At 35.1% G+C, this 21,446-nt stretch overlaps 1 protein-coding gene across 1 annotated transcript in view; it reads left to right on the top strand.

The window, feature by feature from the left end:
- The window catches only part of KIAA0825 (KIAA0825 ortholog), a 255,955-nt gene that overhangs the window by 124,961 nt on the left and 109,548 nt on the right, over positions 1–21,446 (top strand). Inside the window, exons 16-19 of the mRNA XM_087761458.1 lie at positions 984–1,392; positions 5,463–5,619; positions 9,808–9,963; positions 14,035–14,129. Coding sequence (XP_087617584.1) covers positions 984–1,392; positions 5,463–5,619; positions 9,808–9,963; positions 14,035–14,129 — 817 coding nt within the window. The remainder of the gene's footprint in view (positions 1–983; positions 1,393–5,462; positions 5,620–9,807; positions 9,964–14,034; positions 14,130–21,446) is intronic.

The raw sequence follows: 21,446 nt of genomic DNA, 5'->3' as shown, positions 1-21,446 counted from the left end.
TATTCTGGCATGAAGTTTTGAATATGCAGATTGTGGGCAAGGCAGGGCATCAATCCATATATCATCTTCTCTTCAGCACCTTGAGGCACATTTATGCAGCAGTGTGTGCACTGCACTCTCGCTGCAATCTCACTTTAATCTAGAACTTGTATGGCTATTTTAGGCTATTGCTAAGCCTGAACTGATATGCAAGCTAAGAGGTAAGGCTCAGACTTAGTGACAAATTAAATTGGCTGTGTGACACCTAGAACAGATTTGACTTTTTTAAACAAGGTGAGAATACAGGTGCAATGAGTCAGGAGTTTTCTTGGTTTGTTTGTGTTTTGTTTTGGTGTTTTTTTAGATCTTGATTTGACTCCGTATTGTGGATCACCTTTTGGTATATTTTTTCATTTTAGATAAGTCTTGTTTTTTGAGCAGCATATTTTCTGTAGTTACTTCTATAGCTACTTTTAAGATCTGGAATGTTTAAAATGCAGTGCTCTATAGTGTGCATGCTTATCTGAAAGCTGATGAACTAAAGTTTTGTAGGTTTGAACACAGAAAGGGATTGATAGAAAAGTAAAGATTATGAATGTATGTAATATCCCAAGACACTTAGTGCAGTGCTCCACTCGTGAAGTTGAAAAACTATTGCACTACAATTTTGAAGACAACTTTTTTACCATTCAGAATACCTGGGTGTTGTCTTTTCATTTGTTCTGTAATAACTGTGCACAGACCGACTAACTGTTAAGAGGGTCACAGTCTGAATTCTAAATTTTCTAGGTTCTCTGTTTTTAATTTGTGTTATTGTTTAGATTTTGTGGGATTTATGTGGAGCAAGCACCATATAAGTCGAACTACAGTGTTGAGTACTTAAGCTTTTTACCCATTTTCGGTACAAAAGAAAGTTAGAAATTATCATACAACATTCAGAAGCATGCTGTGATAGAACTAGAATGCTAATGTTAATCATATCTTCTTTTCTTTCTTTTTTTAAGGCTTCACAAGGCTTGCAGCTCAGGCAGTATCTATTGTAATCAGCAAGTTACCTACAGTGATTGCATGTTTGCCTCCCCCAATTAAGTATTTCTTTTTTCTGGCTGAGAGAAAAATGTCAAGAAACTTTGCTGAATTGAAGAAAGCTGGTCTGCTTGTCTGGAACTTGATTGTAATTATATGTCGGATATTTGAGGATGGAAATACTGCAGAACTTTTAACAGGTGCAACACTTGACAGATGGAGCAAAGAAAAACTCAGTTTAGTTCGTGTGTGCTTAGAAAGTATTATGGGAAAACAGAAAAGTGGTCCTAAGCAAGTGACCCAGAAGGTTATACAAAGCATTGAACAGCAAAGACCAAATTGGATTGAAAGCCAGTTGCTGAAGGCAAGAAAACTGAGCACAGACTGGTAAGAATGTAGTATTTTTCAAATGCTGTTGTTTGTTTTTTATTTCACTGGATTATTGGCATGTTTATGGCTATTGTTCAATTTAAAAAAAAAAAAAACAACAACAAAAAACAGATGAACAGTGATCTTACATGAAATGGATTAGTTCTTAATGTTGATGGCTTTATAGCATGTTCTTGCAACTTAATTGCATTGTTGAAACAGTAAAGCACGGTTGTTTCATCGGACCAGCGTCTTCATAGTACTTAGAAATTTCATATTTTCATGATGATCCAAAAATGTGGACAATTTACTTGGTGTATCTTCAGAATATGAACAGGTACACTGACTAGAAGGCACCACAATATATTTGTAAATCAATTTTGCTATGGTGATTAAATTAAGAGGGACTATGAAAAGCTTTCCTTGTTCATCTGTGATTAAAAAGTAAGTATACTTCATTTTAAAACATAACAAACCCTGAGGGCAAGTAGGTTGTATCAAAACAGGACAAGGAGAGTACCCTGCTGTGCCTTACTGAGGAAATATCAACCTTCCCTGCAGATTTGACATTAAGGTCCAAGTGTTTTATATCCTTATAATGATTTTTCAGGGAGTTGTGCACATGTCAATGTGTTCCTAGTCCAGTCTGTTTTAATGTTGAAGTCATGCACCATTCTGTAAAAATACTATTCATCAGCTTTCCAATATTAGATTTATTGGAGTTACATGACTTACTGAATTAAATTGTTGACTACTGAAAGTAAGATTGCCTTTTTTTTAATGAATATTCTTGAAGGTTGCAGTTGTTGCTGCCCCGACAGTAATTGTTCATATAAACAAAGGATATAGTGATTGTAGGTCAGTGAACAGACTTTCACGCAGTGCTTTAAGGGACAGTATCTGGTTTCTATGAGTAGTCAGTTAACAGGAGTAGCGCTAAGCAGTAATAGTGTCACACAAATGCTCATTGACGTTGACCTTTGTAATCTTTACATTTCCATTTAATACTAATTTACAAGCTCTAATCCAGTGATTAAAAGATGGAAGCCAGATGCCAGTGACTGAAAGAATCATAGAATAAAAAACCCATAATGGTAGTGTGTAAATTGATACTTAACAGAATGGTTCCATAATATAATTTCTAATGTCACTGAGAGAACAGGTATTTCTTAAAAAATACAAATGCAGGGTAAGACAATATTGTGGATAACCTCTAAAAACTAAAACTGTAGTATTTGCACCACTTCTGAAGCTGAGAATGTTAAATTAATATACTACTCTATTTTCTTTTCTAACATACTGCAAAAATGCTGTATTATCCATCAGGTGTCAGACTGTGGGAAATGAATGTGGGAAAATGTTTTCTGTATGTGTACAGTGTCAGCCAAAGTGAGAACTAGTTTGTGACTAGGGCTCCTAAAATTAAGCTTAAGAAACTGAAGAATACATTACCTGCTCTCCAAGTGAGTAGTTGTATGAGGCAGTTATGAACCTAAGTCCCCTGACTTCAGTGGGATTTCTGCAACAGAAGTCTAGCATAAATGTTATTTTTCCATTTTATATTCAAATATCATGAGTCAATTTCTGGGAAAAAAATAATCTAGTTAATAAATAGCTGAGATACGCAATGTAGAGATAAAATATTATTACAAATGCAAATTGTAAAACTAATATATTAAAGCTGAAATTCAAATATCAATTAAACTAAGTAGCAGTCACATAATCACTAAACTAAAAGCAGATCTTTCAAGAGGAGACTTGTGATGTTTACGTGATTTGTTTGAAATAGGAATGATTATATTTGAAAATCTAAGTCGGTGTAAAATTATGTTCTGTGTAACATTTTCATAATTAAAGGATTTTGTGGGTAACTATGCACATGCATTTATATATATATTCGTATTTCTAAATGTTTGTAGGCTTTTAATAAATACGGTGTGTGGAAGAAAATAAAAAACATAGATTTGCAAAAATTTATTTGGGGTTCACTTACACAGTTGTGGAAACATGTTTGAAGTACACTGGATTTTTATAAGAAAAAGTCTTGCTTGATTTTGTGTCACGTTATTGTTATCAGGACTGCTGGCTACATAAAAAGTCTAAATATTATATAGGTTCTTCCATTGTGGCATCCAAATTTATCTTAGTTTTTAGGAAAATTAAAAAAAATAATCTTCAGTGAAAGGTTCACAAAGTGGCAGTTGTATGCATTGCCTGTCTTGTGTACTGCCTGAAAGCATTACTATTCATTAAAATAACCTTCATTTTATGGTAGCACCAGAGCTGTAAACAGTCACGTTAGATTCTGAAGAACACACGTCCCGAGAAGAAAAGAAATGTCTGTCTTTGCGAAGTAATTTGTCGAGTTGAAGATTATTGTTTTTCATCATGGTGACCCTGACTTGGCTGGCTGGGTGCATATACAGATTAAGATGAATGCAGTTATTCCTTGGCTGAGGTCTGCCTCTTTCAGGGCACATTCTTCCTAATGACATGATTGATAGGCAGTCCCAAATCCAGTGAGGAACTCATTAATCATAGCACTGACTGAATCCAATCATCTGCTTCACCTGCACAGTGACGGACAGGAAAGTGTACAATTTGGGCGCTGACACTGATACACTCCTTTGTCAGAGGTCCTCAACTTTTTCAATGTCAGTCACTAAGTTTGACAAGAAATTCAGGTTGTATCTCTATATGGCATTGAAAGATCAGCCTTAAGTGTGCTTTAATTTTAAAGATCAATTTCTTTGAAGCTTTTCTGTAAAATACGCCATAACAGAGTATCACTTACTTCCATACAGCAAAGAACAAAATTATAGTTTATATTTTGAAACTATTTGCTCTGTAGGACGTTCTGAAGCTGCATGTGGAAGCAATATCAACTTTAATGTCCATCAGCTGTGTAGCATTTAAGTGAGCCTGCAGGTCAAACAGCAACTTTCAGCAGAACTAACTTTGTAATCATGGCACACTTTCAACAGCTGCAACAAACAGCGACTTACAGCTGACTGTACCAAAATATTTGGGGATTTTTTTTTAGTTTTACTTCTAAAAAATTAAAATATTGCCTTTTTTTAGAACTAACTTTGTAATCATGGCACACTTTCAACAGCTGCAACAAACTTACAGCTGACTGTACCAAAATATTTGGGGTTTTTTTAGTTTTACTTCTAAGAAATTAAAATATTGCTTTTTTTTTTAATTCAGAATGCTTCTTTGGTAGATTTTAAATTAATCCAATAATGACTGTAGAAGGGATAATATATTCTTGTTGGTCTTTCAAGTTCTTGACACATCTGTGTCAAGGTGTCAACATATATCTGTGTTGCAGCTCTAACATTTGAGGAAAATAATTGGGTTTAGTACTTTTTTTTCTTAATACTTTATCCATGTACAATACTTAGCAAGTACAGAGCTGGTAACTTTTGCTTGGATGCAAAGACAGCAGTCTAACAATGGTCAGGGTTTTGAATGCATATTTTTCAAGTCATTTGGTCCGGTCTCCTTCAGATTTTTTTGTAGCAGTTTTACACAAATACTTTTAAGAAGTAAAACAAGGAACAGTACGGGGCAAAAAGTGCAACAAGTGGCAAATAGGTACCTTTGAAATGGTTACCACCACACCAGTGGGAAGAAAAAGACTTCAATTTAAAACTTCTAACCTATACTTAGAGTAATGGCTACCTTTCTGACATGTTAATTAGGCTTTAATATGTGCAGCGACAGGCAAAGAAAAATGTACCAAAGATAGAATGCAAATGCCATTTCTAGTAGCAAAGATACTTCTCTAGTGGAAAAGAAAATAAAAAAATATTTGCTCCTTGTATGTCCCTAGAGTAAAGAATGTTTTATGTTTTCATCTTTCAGAATAAAATCATTAAAATTTTTACAATTAAAAAAAATGTTATTTAGCATTATTATGTTTTTGTATAAAGGCTTTAGAGATATATATACAGCAACATTTGTTTTGTGCAAGCCAAATCTTTATAATTTTTTTTAACATGTAGTTTTGGCTGATTTTTGTATTAATAGTTTGATTTTCAGAAATTTAACTTAAGAATATTTATATCTTTTCTATATTCTAGTGCCTCGGTCACAGTAGAAGGTGCAACGTTAGAGGAAGGAGGTATTGCAGTTGGATTCACTGAGCAGAAAATAAACATGATGGTCCTGGATATCTGCCACAAACCAGGTGGCAGCGAGTACCTGAGGCAAATTTATCACATCATCTGGCTCAATGAGGTAGGGAAACGGCCTTTTTACCGAGCAATTAGGTGTGTACTGGCCTGAGGCAGCGTCTGCTGGCAGCTAAGGGTTAGTCAAGGAGGTGATAATGCTTCCTAAAGTCAATAAGAAATCCTATATTGTATTGTAATAGAATTCATTCAGTTTAGGCTTTTCTGCATTTGTACAGAAAAGATTACTTTAGGGAAACAATGTAGATTTTATTTATGTACTTAAACAGTAGTATGGCTCATAAACTTCCTTCAGATTCGTATTGTAGACCATAGATACATTTTAGGAGTTTGAACACAGTAAAAAAAATTTCAAAAAAAAATCAGCAAGGCTATTGAAAAATTGAGTGTAACAGGAAGTAAAATTAAATGTGGTAAATCAATTCTCCTGATTTAAAAAACAAACCCTACGGCTGTACTGAGGAAGTAAATGTATCCACATGAAAACCTTACTTAATCTAGATAACTCTGTTCAGTTAAAGTGCTTTCAAAATTACAGTAAACAAATTCAGATTTTTTTGTTGCACATGGAATTTGGGCAATGTAAAAGAATTATCTCATTATTTCTAAGCCTGTACTAAATTGCCCCAAGTTACCAAAAGCATTCTGATTTTATACACTGGAATAAACACAGGTTTGCTTAAATTGTATGATAACACAGATCTACACAGCTTAATTAAGAAAGTTCTGTTTATTAGCTTTAATTACTAAATTACTATTCCTTGAATGCATAAGCAGGTGCTGTTAAGATCATTGCAAGTGTACAGAAGTGTTTATAATAAAATGCAAAATAATGCAAATATAGGCATAGGCCAAGATTTTTCTTTAAAAAAAATATGATAGCAAAAAAAAAAAAAAAAAACAATTAGGCAGCTATGTCTGTATGAAGGGAATAGAGAGCAGCTCAGTACTGGCACTGTGCTTCTGAAAATCAGATCAACTGTTTAGTTCCTAAGTATAGGCTTAAAAGCAACCTTTATGCATCTGCATTTGGAAGCTGTAGAAGCAATGTAAGCATGTATGTAGAGATGGCAACCTAATATTAATACAATACAGAATCTTTTCAAGTTTCATCTCAAACAATTAAATGGTTCAGGAAGTGAAGTGAAAATTATTACTGTAATACAGTTCAGACAAAACCTTTTCACCTGGAGCACATTCAGGATTACTCTAAGTTTAATGGAGTGAGGAAAAGATGATGAGCAAGACCTCCAAAAATAGCATATAATCCAGTAGTTAGGGCAGTCATCTAGGGGACAGTATATGCAGGCTCAAATTCTGCCTGATTTAGACCAGGGAACTGAATCTGCATCTCACACATCCAAACAAACTCCCCAAACTGCTAGACCATTAGCTACCAGCATGGAACTTTGTCCTTTTCCCCTGTTGGAGTTGTTTTGCCTTGTGGAAATTGCTGTAAAAATCCATTCTGTAACTTCTAGGGTCAAAAATAGAATCATACTCTAGCTGAAGGTGTAGAATGCCCATATTGGGTTCTGGAGACCTTGATCCAAGATCCGACTCCTGTGAGTATTCAGTTATTTATACAAAGTGGAGCAGCTCCAATAGGAGGTAAAAATCTGAGAGAATTAGGTGGAAGAGGGACTTTAGCCTGACTTTCCGCATCCCAGGTGTCTCTCCTTGAATTTCTGGAGCTAGTAAGAGCGTTGTTAAATATAGAATATTTCTCAATGGAAAAAACTGTCTTGTTTTTAAAAAAAAAGAAGAAAAAAACCCTGACCAGCTTGATTCACAGAAGGACTTAACCGTGCTACTTCAAATTGCCTTTGAAACCATTATAAAACATTTTAATACTTAGCATGGAATGATAATAATGCACTTTTCAATATTATTTTTGATAACTTAGATTATGTTTAATGTGCCTGACTACCAAGAAATAGACTTGATTGTCTGTTCAAAGGTCCATCCTTTTGTTTGGAGACTCTTTGGACTATCAAGAGATCCTGTTCTTAAAAATAGTTTGGAGATCTTTACGCTACACGGCTTAATAATTGTGTGTGAATAGAGAACAAAGTGATGAGACAGAAAATCGTTCTTCTCAATAATTTTCCTTAGAAGAGCAGGGGAAAAGGGATATAGATTCTTGGAAGCTGTATTTGGAAATAGAGCTATGATGTTATAAAGATCTATGATAGATACTGTAGAACTCAAAACAGCCTACAGTCCCTCATGTATTTATTGAAAAAGAATAATAACTTTTAAAAGCATTTTTGACTAATGGCTACCAAAGAGAAACCAACTCTCCTGAGCTGTCAGGCTCAATATACTCTGTCTACTTGATTTCATCCCGAGTCATTCATAGTGAGGATATAGCTCACATGTTTACAAACGTGATTTCATTTCTCTTTATTTTCACATTTTTGAAACATGACCCTTTCAGGGTCTACAATATGTACTATACTAAAGTGTTCCTTTACCTGTGTTGAATAAGGCTCTTTGTCAAAACATAAATCCACAGTATTCTAAAGACAGAAAAACGCCTGTACTGGAAGGTGAGCTGTATACCACTTGGAATGTTCAAATCCTAGCAAGCATGGACAGCAATTTCCAGTATCTCTCTGAAAAATCAACAGAATCTGCTTCTGCTGGCTCTGGGACATCCAGAGGGCTGGTTCGCTTTAGACCTGTCTACAGATTTTGTGAAAATGTGTCCATGGAAGGCAGTACATTAATGAAAAATTGTTAAATGTATAGCAATAGCTTTTAAATAACCCCCTTCACCACAACTTTAAAATCTTTCTTATGGCATGAAGTCATGAATGAATGGGAAAAAAAACAAACATTTTTGTAGGCTGAGAAAAAAGTAGGTAAGAGATTTAGGGTGTGTTTTCACAGCTGGATTACGCTGTTATCTTAAACCAAAAAAGCTCTGACTTTTTTTTTTTCTAAATACACTTAGATGATTTCATGATTGTCTTAACCAGTCCTGACAATTGGCTGCAACCAGCAGAGAGAGACAGTCCTGCTCTTTCTCTTGCCATCGTGCTTTCCCACTCCTAGACCCCCTTTTGTACTAGTACGAGAAATCGTGTGGCTTGTTTATCTGGCTGAAACCTTTCGTTTTTCTGGCTGATTTCACAACATATGCTAGTGCCAACATAAGGGAGAAACAGCTACAGTCTATGTGGATTGGGAGGGAACTTCTGCCTTTCAGGCCAGACCACAGTTGGATCAGTTTAAAGTGATGATGAAATTATTCTTTTAGAAAGACCCACTGAGGAGCACAGGGTGCCTTGGCAGCTAGTTTACACGTTCCCTCACCTGTGTGTGAAAATTTTTATCATCTCAGTAGTACTGCAAAGTAAGAGGAGCATTTGCATCTACCCATCTTAATGCAGACTCACCTTGAGTACTTGCTCAATGTTATGGCAATCCTATCATTATGGACTTCATTTTAATAACAATAAACTGTTTAATCACAGTAGTCCTTCCAGCAAATAGATCTGTAAGTGTTTCATTATCTAGCTCTTTGTAAAATGGTTCTATTTAATCAAAACATTTTATTGGCATGCAATGATGATTTATTTACATAGTAGTTTAAGAAGTGAAAACAGAAAAGATTGTGGCCAAAATAATCATGTGTCTGTTACAGTATAGTTTCTAAAATTGCCATGTAAATCATAAATTACTTGTATTCTTTGAATGCTTAAACAGTTAAAAATAGCTTTAAATAGTGGCAGAATTTTTATTTCCTGTGTTTAAATAACTGGTTTGAACATGTTCATCAAACAATTAATTTATAGTCATGTAGTAACGATTTAATGCTGTCCAAAAATAACTTTAAATATTTGTGTATACTTTGTCATGTAAAATAAATCATATAATAGCCATCAAACATTAGGATAGCTCATAGAAAACATTTGTTTTTCCACATATACCTAACATATATACTAAATGAGAACTGATACATATAATTTGATGACAATTTCAAAACAATAGCTTAGATTATTCTGATTTGCTTCAGTTGGATGGATGTTCATGGAGGTCATTTATTGTTTGTAAAATGGTGTTACTCTTAAAAATGTTTCCATTTTCTAAGAGATTACTTATTCTCTCCTGTAATACAAGGAAATTCTGTCAAGCACACTGTAAAGTTATGCTTGAAATTTAAACAAATTTCACTTAGAAAGCTGGGTGGCACATACTGTTTTGTGGTTGTTTTTTCTTCTAAAAGGAATATTTGAAAGAGCAGCTGTCTTGTGAGAATTTTTCTGAGGATGGTGTTACCTCCAGTCAATGCCTGCCTTTGACACTGATGGGCAGAGAAGAGCAGCCTGTCTTCAACCCTGTCCAGGTGTACAGACAATCTTGTGTAAAAGTGTTCAATCAGGTTTGTGAAAATCTGAAACCTTGGTTATAGTATAATTTTTACTTGTTGATCTTATTATGATCATGATAATGACAGAGACTGAAATTATGAAAGCGGAATTAATTACATGCGTTCACATTTGATGAAGTGCAAAGGAATATTATTACTCAGGAATCTAATGAGGGCACCTTCTACAATAGCATGATGTTAAAAAAGCCATTATTGTCCTTTTCTTTTATCAGAATTATTGCATATAACAGCAATTTGCATTTACTTAGACTTTCCATGTTGGTTCAGTATAGCGAAGGAAAGCCCATTAGTAGCATTGACATTTATTACATCTGTGTAATGGTACATAGGGCTAGTCTTAGTCCTTTGAAAAATCATGGTAAAACTCCAAGTGCACGTTTAGAATCTTCCTGATGAGTCTTTCACAGAAGTGTTGAAGAGTAAAGTAAAGGATGCTTTGGAAATACGGAGATTTACCAGAACAGTGAGAATAAGCAGGAGAAAAAACACACAAAAAAATGAAAGCATCCATTTCTCTGTTTTTAATTAAGCCATGTTAGTGATATGTAAAGGATTATAATTTAGTTATAGAAACTAGTTTCCTGATAATGTAACAATTAAAGAAAATAGATCTAGTTGCCTAAATCTCTGCCAGAGCACCACATGACGAATTCATTACACAAAATGGTATGTAGTTTCTGATAGCACTTGGACACTTAAAAAATCTTACACCATCATAGGTTAACGGTTGGACTCGATGATCTTGAAGGTCCTTTCCAACCTAGACGATTCTATGATTCTATGATTTCTCAAGTCTTCCTAATCCATCATCTACAGTTTTGATTCTACCACTCAATTTCAAATATTTAAAAAGAAGTGGTGTTACAGTGGCATGAAATTAATTTTACAGACTTGTGGTAGAAAGACGTCCTTTTTCAATACAGCTCTGCTTTTAAGTAGTGTAATCTCCTTTCCCAGTTTTGAGCATTTTGGACTATTTCACCAGGTGTATTGCTGTAAAGTATCTGTTTTGGTTTTCTGTTTGTTTGTTTTTCCCTCTGTACTTGTTTAATGAATGCTTAATCATTGTCATGTTGCAATAAAAGTGTTAATATCCTGAAAAAGGAGATTAATACCAATTTCACAAGGCTTCTCATTCCAGAGGAACATGCTTTAAAAGTATCTTTTTTTCCTTCCACTAGTCCCTTCATGTATGTCTTAAATTGATAGAATTTAAGGGGCTACAGAATCACTTATTCCAATTTGAAATGCAGAAAATAGTTTACCATGCCTCAATTCTCAATTCATTAATAGTGTGGTAGAATAAGACCTTCAAATAGTGACAACTCAGGGCAGAATTCCTCTGCTACATGACAGGTTTGCAGTGCTCTATTAATCAACAGATGACAAGGGATAGTTCATACTAAATTGCTTTGGATTTTGTAAACTTTTCGCAAAAAGTCTATTACCTGAATATGGAAAAGTATCTTAAAAGAAAAAAAGAGTAGGTCATGATCCTTAAAGTACCATATGCCAACCACGTTGTTGACAATGACAGACTTATTTCCTGAGCTTAATATTATTAAATAATTTAATTCCCTTTACCATAACATTGCAAATTTATGTAGTGGTTTGGGACTGCCTGTTTATAAAATAGTGGTCAGTATAGCTCAGTGTCTGGTTTCCTGTGAAGACTATTACCAGTACCTATAGAAGATGCCAGAGCACTGGCAAGGGACAATTATTCTTCTCAAAGGATGCAGTTCTTCTTAAGTTCTTACTGGTTGGCAACTGCCATGAAGCTTAGGAGTTTAGAATCCATGATTAATTTCTTGATTTTCTTTAAATGTATTGTAATTAGATGTGTTTTTAATAGATCAGCTAGCATTTTATCCTTTCATAAATTCTAAGTCCCAACAAGCTACTGGTTTCACAACGTATTTTGTCAATGATTTAATTATGTATTGTTTCTTAAAACTTTTCTCTTAGAAGGGCCAACTGGAATAGGCGTGGCAGTACTGGTTGTGAGTCCAGAGAGCTGGTTCCGCTCTAAACAGAGAATGTGTTGCACTATGCTATATAACATATTATAATGTATAATAATATAATATATAACAATATAAGAGCATGCCTATGGTACGCAGTGTAGACATGCTCTTAGCTTCCTCAGTAGAGGATTTCTTAAAATAAATTATTTCAAAAGCTTTCTGAAAGATAATTTGTAGTAAACATTCCATGTATTGTTTGTTGGTATATGTAAAAATTGCAGTACATTAGGGTGGCTGACTTTTCTGTTCTGAAGTTTTCCTACTTTGTCCCTGTCATTTAGGGATTTAGCAAGATACTTAATCGTAATTTCTACAAATTTTACTGCTCCTGAAACAAAGGCCACTGAACCGCTATTTTGAGATCAACTCTAGCATTTTTATTAACAATATGTAAATTTCTTACCTTCCAATCCTCTAGTTCAGTAGCTGATTCTAGGAAGTGTGTCATTTCTGTTAACAATTCAGCCACTTCATTCTTACATTCCTGTAAAAATCTTGAATAATCACCATCTGGTCCTAGTAACTTGTTGCTCTTGATTTTATCAATTTGTCCTGACACCTCAATCTCTGCCAGTGCTGCTGCTCCTCTATTGTCTGATAAGATTAAGTCTAGGCTATGCAACTCCTCAACAGTATCAACGAAGAAAAATGCTACAAAGAAATTATTTTCCTTTCCTGAAGTGACTTACTTCAAACTGATCCTTTATTTTTTCACAGAACTGGTCAGTCTGGTGGGCTGAATTTTTATCTGGTATACTTATTAATTTTCGTATTTGTTTTTATGACTGTTGCTACTGGCTGTTTATTTTCTCCTTTTTATCCCTCTTGATTTTACAAGTACTTCCTCCATATTTATTTATTTTTAATTCAGTGTATAAAAGAGTTGTCTGTGTTATTCTACTCCCACTGTTCTCTCAGTTGACTCTTTTTCCATTATTTCTTGTTTATCAGGTATTCACTGTTACTTCATTTACTTTCCACACACTATATTATTCTTTCTTTTGCTACCGTTGTCTCCCTTTCTTACTCTGTATTTCACCTTTATTTTTCTACATTACTTTCAAGTGCATGCCAAAGATGACGGTTAAGGACAAAATTAGATTAAAAGAAGGAAGGGAATAAAATAAAGATGGAAGGAAGGGGAGGGATTGCACTGATTCTGCTCTCCCAGAAGAACGAAGTGCTGTCTGTACACAGCACCTTATTTAGGTTTATTTAGGTTTTTTCTTATTTAGGTTTATTTAGGTTTATTTCCATTGTTTTGACTTGCTTCATCTTTTTTTTTTTTTTTTAAACTACTCAGTGCTGTTTTAGTGTTATCACAATAATTTTTGAATTATTTCCTCCCAAGAATGTTGTAGTCACTGCTTGACCGTTACTGACAATGAAAATTAATATTATGCAACAGGACTTACTGTTTTGTAAACATAAGAATGTTGTGTGTAGTCTTTTGTCTGCCCACCATTATTGTAGATTGCTTTTATTTATTAAATAAGCAATATGGAGTTATATTTGTTCATATTATCTAGACTTACTGCTGTTTATAATAACCATCTGGTGACTGGAGTGCCTTACAAAACAATAGACAAGTAAACTGTCACTCTAATTACAATACAGGTTACATCTTGAATTCCAGCTATACCAAGTTTTTCATGACAAACTTTTTGCTGACAGCAGAAAATGTAAATTGCTGTTACATAAAAAGTTGCCAATTATTTTGCTTTTCAAACAAAGAGTCAAGCTCTCAGACAAAGTGGTTGGGCAGAATGCCATTAACAGTTGGAAGAATAACGGTTCAAAAAATTGATTTATCTTTTTATAAATAATGGCTACATCCCCAAATGGATTTATAAATTAATTGCTGTCTTATTGGAATAAAAACCTTCTTCTGTAGACATGATTGATATCATCTGTCTAAGTCCTTGTGCTAGACCCCCCTCCTTCTTGGTTAGTATATCACAGCTGGAGGTTTAATTTACTGATCATATTAACACTGATTAATAACTAACAATAGCTTCTTGCCATGTATCAACAGTCAACCATTACTGAATGGAACTGGGATTGGTCAAACTTGCTGCCAAGTTATTTGGGACTGAATCAGATGACCTTCAGGGTGCTGCTGGCACACAGGTAATGTAATGGGATTTTGGCAAATAATTGCACTTCCCTGTTGTCTTTTTTACTTTATAATAGTTAATACACACAGATTTTACTGCTGAAATTTATAAAATAAATTATACATTTATTTTTAAATACGCAATTTTAAAATGGAGATGCTTATTCTCTAGTGTATTTGATCCATACAAAGATGGTTTTCAATTGCTATTTTGAGGAACCTAATACATTCTTTCTGTCTGAGACCTGAATGTATGTTGATATTGCCCTTAAATAGTGCTTTAAAAAGAAATTAGTAACTTTTGCAAACCTATACTGCTCAGGGACATTTCAGCTGTATAGCACAGAACTTGGAGGATGTTTACTCAAGTTGCAATGAATCTTAAATTCAGTTGGGGGCATGACAAGTATAGCTAGAAATTGAAAGTATTTCATTAATAGTTTTTAACTAATGGAACTTATTTTAATATTTTAACACTTTTTTACTTGTAAAATTTAACTGCTTATTGATAAGCAGATATATTTAATGCAGAATTGATACTTGTTAAATTTGGAAATAGCAATTTGTTAAATTCAGAAAGTTGTATGTGGAAAAAAATGAGTATTTTTCTACAATATTTGGCACTTATATTGTGAACACTTACATGTTGCAAACTAGGTTTAACATTCCCTTCTTAATTCGGAATCCTCCTGATGATATCTAATATGGTCATATCATTCATCTTTTAAACTGAATTGTTTCTCTATTTAGAAACTAGAGTGGCAATTTCAGAAGTGTGTGAATTTGCATGTCAAAAATGTTTTAATGGGTTTTTTTATGCCATTTTCCCAATTTGTTGCTATCAGTTAGTCTTAAACATTTAATTCTTCGTTCATTTCATGTATAAAATATTTGTACAGTCTGTTTCTGGTCTTCTTTCTTAATTTTGCTATCATTATTTCTTTCCCCATCCAAATTGTTATTTTCCAAGATTTTAATTCAATTGCACAAAAAATTGACAGTGGTGAAAATGTGCCATTCAGTTCTCCTCTTGATGTGCTCTGTTACCCACTACCAGACAGAATATGGGACTTTGTGGACTTTTTGGTCTGTACCAATAGCATCATTTTTATGTTAAATGGCAGAGACAATTTAGTACTAATTTTTTTTTCTTTGATAGTTCTCCTGCTGATTGCTAACACTTGTCCTTCATTAAAAATGAAGTAGTTTGCCCTTTTAAAAGAGATTCTAGTAGAAAGTCTTAGACTCAAGCTGGTTCTTGAACTTCCCTTCAAGTTGATGTCATCAATATGAGCCAAAGGGAGCAGAGAGGACTGCTGTGATTTGCAGAGGCAACATTTTCTGTGGACGTTTCATCTTCTCTGATATCTTGAAACACATTTCATTTTTCTTTTGATCTCTTTATAGAGTTTAGAAAGAAGTCACGTATATGCCTTCTCTGTCCTTCTCTGTATTTCACGCCTTTGTCATACCATCTATTGTTGCTTCTTTTTTTTTATTTAATAAGTGTCCTAATTGTTGTCATCCTTCCTAATTTGAAAGTGTCTCCATTCATTGCCCTTCTACATGGTATGGAAATTCTCGTCTAGAAGTGACATTATGCAAGCCATTAATGATTAGCTCATGGATTTATTATTTAAACCACTCTTCTCTACGTTACAGACCAACAATGGGGTTAAACGATCTGTGATCATTAAGTAGAACTGCTAATCCAGTATCTGCTATAGTGACCAGCATCTCCAACACAGCTTGTCTTTATGTGACTTAATTTTTAGCATAACTAAAGTACATCTACATGTTTTCCAGCTGGCTAGGCCAATTCTAGCTTGTCTCATGGCTACTCAAGAAAGCTTTGCAGTGACTCAAGTGAGCCCTATCTTTAGGTGATCCTTCATGCTCCTTCCTAAAATTGCATAAGTCTCAGCCTTACTTGTGCTCAGGAGCTAAGGTTCAAGCTGAATGGGGGTGTGATTATTTTGACCTCCTGTTTATGAAGGATCCATTCTGTTTCTAGTATTTGCCTCCTGAGATGAGTTAAACAAAATTAAGGGCACTACTTGAAAAGAGTCAGAACCATCAGTTTATAAAGTGGAGTGCCATAATACTTTAATTATTATTTTCTTTAACACATGCTAAAGCTTTCCCTCATCAGTTACTTCTGTGGAGGCAAAAATATTTTTACCTGTTCACAGTGATATTGGGGTCTATTTCCTTTTTTATATTTAAAGATAAATACTGTCCATTACTTATGAAGTAAAATAAGTATGATCTGCTCTCTCTTTGGTGGAAAAAAAGTAAAAATGCTTAGGGGACACATTTACAAGGGAAATGCTCCCCTAACCTAGTTAATGACTGAGTTAGGTGGGAGGGGGTTATGGGAGCATTGTCCCAGAGCCAGCAAGCGGTAGGCAAATTAATTGGTTGGTGGTTAGGGGAAAGTAAAAAGCTTTTAGGACTGGTTAAAAAGAGAATGAATTGTTGTGTACTACTCATTGTTGGCTCCACATGAGCATGTGAATCTAATCCACTCATTCCTATGATCCTCAAAGTAAAAGCATTTAGGAAATTTTTCAAATGAAAGATGTGGATGGTTAATGATATTATTTTATTTCAAGGTTATCAAATATGGAGCGCTATCAGGAAAAGCCTATTAAAGTTGAGCAGTAAGCAGTAACATAGAAAACAATGTTCATCCCTACTTAGAGCTCATACCTTTAGAAACTATAAAGAAGCTTTCCTTACAGGAAGAAAAGGGATATATAGGTGGATTCCTTCCCTTTCTAGTTTTACTTCTGATTCTTTTTCTTGCATATAGTTTGAGCTGCAAGAATAAAAGTTAAAACATACTTTTCAATTATACTTGAAATAACATCTTTTGATAATAAGCCCATTAACATTTAGCTAATTTATAGTACTTTATTTATTTTTTTAAAATGTCCTGCATACTTAGACAGATACATGCTGCTTTTTTGAATCTTGGCACTCACTTGTACGTCCTTAGATATTTCAGGACGAAATGGGAGTTCCTTACCTCTAATACATATATTAAGACAAGAAGACCATGTGCTTTTAGTTATTGTTTAATTCACCTGTATTTCAACTTTTAATCACTGTCCTGCTTATAAAGGAAAAATTGTTATTGTCTGGCTAAATCAACATGTTGAAACTATTTCTGCAGTTTATTGTATCAACTATGATCTCTTCTTTTTAACTGTCTGACCACTATCTCTGTGCATATAGTGTGGCCAGCAGGACTAGGGAAGTGATCGTCCCCCTGTACTCAGCACTGGTGAGGCTGAACTTCAAATACTGTGTTCAGTTTTGGGCCCCTCACTGCAAGAAGGACATCGAGGTGCTGGAGCGTGCCCAGAGAAGGGCAACGAAGCTGGTAAAGGGTCTAGAGCACAAGTCTTATGAGGAGCAGCTGAGGGAGCTGCAGTTGTTTAGTCTGGAGGAAAGGAGACTGAGGGGAGACCTGATGGCTCTCTACAACTGCTTGAAATGAGGTTGTAGCGAGGTGCAGGACAGTCTCCTCTCCCAAGTAACAAGCGATAAGATGAGAGGAAATGGCCTCAAGTTGCACCAGGGGAAGTTTAGATTGGGTATTAGGAAGAATTTCTTCACTGAAAAGGTTGTGAAGCATTGGAACAGGCTGCTCAGGGAAGTGGCTGAGTCCCCATCCCTGGAGGTATTTAAAAGATGGGTAGACGTGGTGCTTGAGGACATGGTTTAGTGGTGGACTTGGCAGTGTTAGGTTAACGGTTGGACTCGATGATCTTAAGGGTGTTTTCCAAGCTTAAAGATTCTATGATTCTATATTATCATATTTGAAAATACTTTAGTGACTGTGGTGAGTTGACCACATGTAGTGGTCACTTGGCAAGGCAAACACCATAACCCTGATTGTCTCCCTTCCACCTCCTTTCCCCAGCTTTTATTGGTGAGCATGACATTCATATGGCATGGAATGTCCCTTTGGTCATTTTGGGTCAGCTGTGTTGGCTGTCCCCGCCCCCCGCCTTCTTGCACACCCCCAGCCCACTTCCTGGGGGGACAGAGTGAGGAAAAAGAAAAGGCCTTGGCGCTGTGGAAGCACTGCTCAGCAGTAGCCAAAAAGCTGGTGTGTTGTCAACACTGAGGCACAAACCCAAAGCACAGTAGCTACATTACTCTTCTTCTTTATGTACTCTCCTTTATACTGATATATAATTTAAATACTTTCTGATCATTTATTTTCAGAGAAGTATCTCAGCAACTTGTACAAACTTGTAAAATATCAATGGTTTGCTGGGGTTTGAGATGTGACCTTCCTTCTGCAAATCTACAGGACTTTCAGTTGCATTGAATACAATACTATACAGAATAACTACATTGCACTCACTATAATTACGAGAAACAACTGAGACATTTTTGTAACACACGAAGCCATTCTCCCATATTGCAGTAATTTGCTGTTCTGAGGAGGAATGGCTGGGATTCCCTCCTCTGCACTTAGGGAAGTTTCACAGAGCACTGGTGCCAGTGCAGGCAGTAAGTAGTGATTTGGTTGGAAAGATGTGGGGGTACGCATGTGAGCAGGAACACTCTGGGAGCTACAGGAAGAAACGGAGAACTCGTGACTGGCAAAGCCAATGACAGTCAGGTACAAGATCTTAAGCACAGGAAGCATAACAACTTAATAACTGAGGGGAATATGTTAGTTTACCATAAATGCATCAGGTGAGAAACAGTACCAAGTTAGAAAAATTATACAAGTTAAAACGAATATTTGTTCAAGTGGATAAGAACTGCCATGAAAAAGGTCTAGAGTGGAAGTTAGAAGATGATTTCCAACAGATAAACCAGTGTAGCTCAAGAAGAGTTTTCCAGAAAGTGTTTGCACAGTGATATGAGTTTAAGTAGTTTTAAGTTGAAACTAGATAGACCAAGTGATTTACTTCGAATCATGTGTTCCTTTGATAGATATTCTCAACTGCCCAGCAGCTTCTCAAAGAAGAATAGAAAACCTGGAATTGTTTATGTATTGGCTTTAAGGAAACTATAAAAAAATAATGGTTTTGTTTTCTACTAAAACTGGATAAAATATGTAGGCTTTCTAGTAACATTTGCTGCAAAACGTACACAAACTCTCACATTCTTTGGACTCCAGAATTTTTCCTAACATAGTCCAGACTGCATTCTGTCTGACAAACTACTGGGCTATTTGCAAATGAAGCTGCTTTTTAGAAAGGTAAAGACTATCACTGGCAGCAGGGTGCTGCCCTAGGATTAAGAAGATCTCTTTATGCTGTGGAAGCTATCTTGTACCTAGTGTCTCTCTTTTTTGAAATCCTTTTGCCTGTATTGGGTGAGGACTGTCTACTTGCCTTTTGCAAATAAATTTGTTAATATAGTTGTGGCATTTGTTCCCCATACTAGAGTTAGGTGATTAAATTATATGTTTTCCCATTGATTAAGCCTAATAAAATTGAAATTAAGTAAAAAATTCTTGTTTAGAATTTTGAATGATTGCAGGGCAAAATCTGCATAGCTCTTGTATATTCTAGTGGATACACAGACACCATCTGTTGATAATGGTAGCCATATGGTGAACTATTTATAGAAAATGTTTATATTCATTGTGTTGTTGATTATCTAGATATCCAGAAAATGCTCTTTTAAAATCCAGTTTATCAACACATGGAAAAATGTATTATGTAGTTTTGAAATTGAAAAGAATGTCAGCAAACTGCATGTGCTTTGTTGTTTATGAAAGAATTTTTATGCAACTCTACAAAAGCCCAAGTCTGAGAAATGACTGAAAATACCAAGGATATGAAAAGGTAGGAAGTTCTCTAACAATTTTCTTCATAGAAGAAACAAATGGTGGAAGAGCAGTTACTGGCACGATGCCAAGACAGAGGCCATATCTGCATGGCAGAGGATGCCAGTGTTACGTCTAGTGTACTTTTGGATGTGATAGTCAGTCCTTCTTCTAAACTACAGATGCTCCTAGACTTTTTGTATCCAAATTGCTGGATATTGGAAATCCGTATTGTTGTTACAGCTACAAGTCAACTCTTAATGACATGTTGGTGAAGAACTGGGATGCCATTTATACTGCAGTAATCACCACCTGCTTGGTGAGATTATAATGGATGCCCTTATAATGTATGTGAGAACAGGCTTTCTAAAATGCATGGGACGCTATGAAAGACATTATCCTATTGTTTCTGTATCAAAAGAAGCAGGTGAAAGGTATTAATCAATTATTGCATGTCTCTTGGTTGATCACAGAGTCAGGTTTAGACCCTAGTGCTGGATGTACTAAAAAAAAGCCATTGGGTTTTTGAGGAAAATCCGATTTTTGATCTTTCTGGATAAGCAAGGACCCTTTTCCATAAATGAGTTGGTCAATAACAAGGTATATGTCACATCCGTCAACATAAGGATTATCGTCCATCTGCTTATCCTCTTCTGACATAGCTAATGAAACTGTACTCTGACCTTAAAGGACCTGTCACAAGTAGGCTTAGTTCCCTGCCTGGCAGTTTTAAAGCATTGGTGGCAGAATGTAGATAGGTAAGCAAGAGGGAAGACGGTACCCTGTATTACATACTGTTTGAATGCCACTCCAACCACTATTATGTATACAGTTGTAGCATGAATTTCACAAGTAAGTGAAGCTAAAGGTGAGACTTCCGATATGCAGACTTTTCTGGTTGTTAGCAGTCTCTCTCTCTCCTGCAGACATGTTGATGAATCCTATGAATAAAACAATATTCTCCAACAACATTCTCCAACAAAAGATGCTAAAAAGGAAGGGACTGCCATATCCCAGTTAACCTTAGTTAATGTAAGCTCCTTTTTAATACTTGGAAGTCCTTTATGATAAGGTCTTTGCCTACATAGGATATAGAAGTATATACTTCTATCAGCTCTCTTTGAAGTAACAACTATGAAATTGCTTAAATAAGGTTTCATTCTAATTTGATGCTGTTTCTGTTGCTCAAACCCAGCCTCTAGAAAAAGTAAAAAAAAAAAAAAAAAAAGTATTGGTGATACATGTTTGGCATTCAAAAGTGTATTAAGCACAGCTTATTGGCTGGAGCATAGGCCTGTGAGCTAAACCCCGTTCTTCTAATAATGTCTCACTATGTCTTGGTTTCCCAATTTAAAAGTAGGTAACGTTTGTCCACATTTTTATGTCCTTTCATATGTTTTGATGGAAAAAATGCCAAGTAAATGCCATGTATTAGTGTAAATAATGCATATATGCATTTATTGTTAGGATTCACATTTCACTGGTTTCTTTAAAAGTATATATCTTTCATTCATAATTAGATACTTTT

Source organism: Nipponia nippon, unplaced genomic scaffold (assembly GCF_047370975.1).
Source record: "Nipponia nippon isolate SJK-2023a ecotype South Korea unplaced genomic scaffold, ASM4737097v1 scaffold_24, whole genome shotgun sequence".
Classification (NCBI taxonomy): Eukaryota; Metazoa; Chordata; class Aves; order Pelecaniformes; family Threskiornithidae; genus Nipponia; species Nipponia nippon.
The sequence above is the reverse complement of the archived record's forward strand: the minus strand, read 5'-3'. Positions and strand labels throughout refer to the sequence as shown.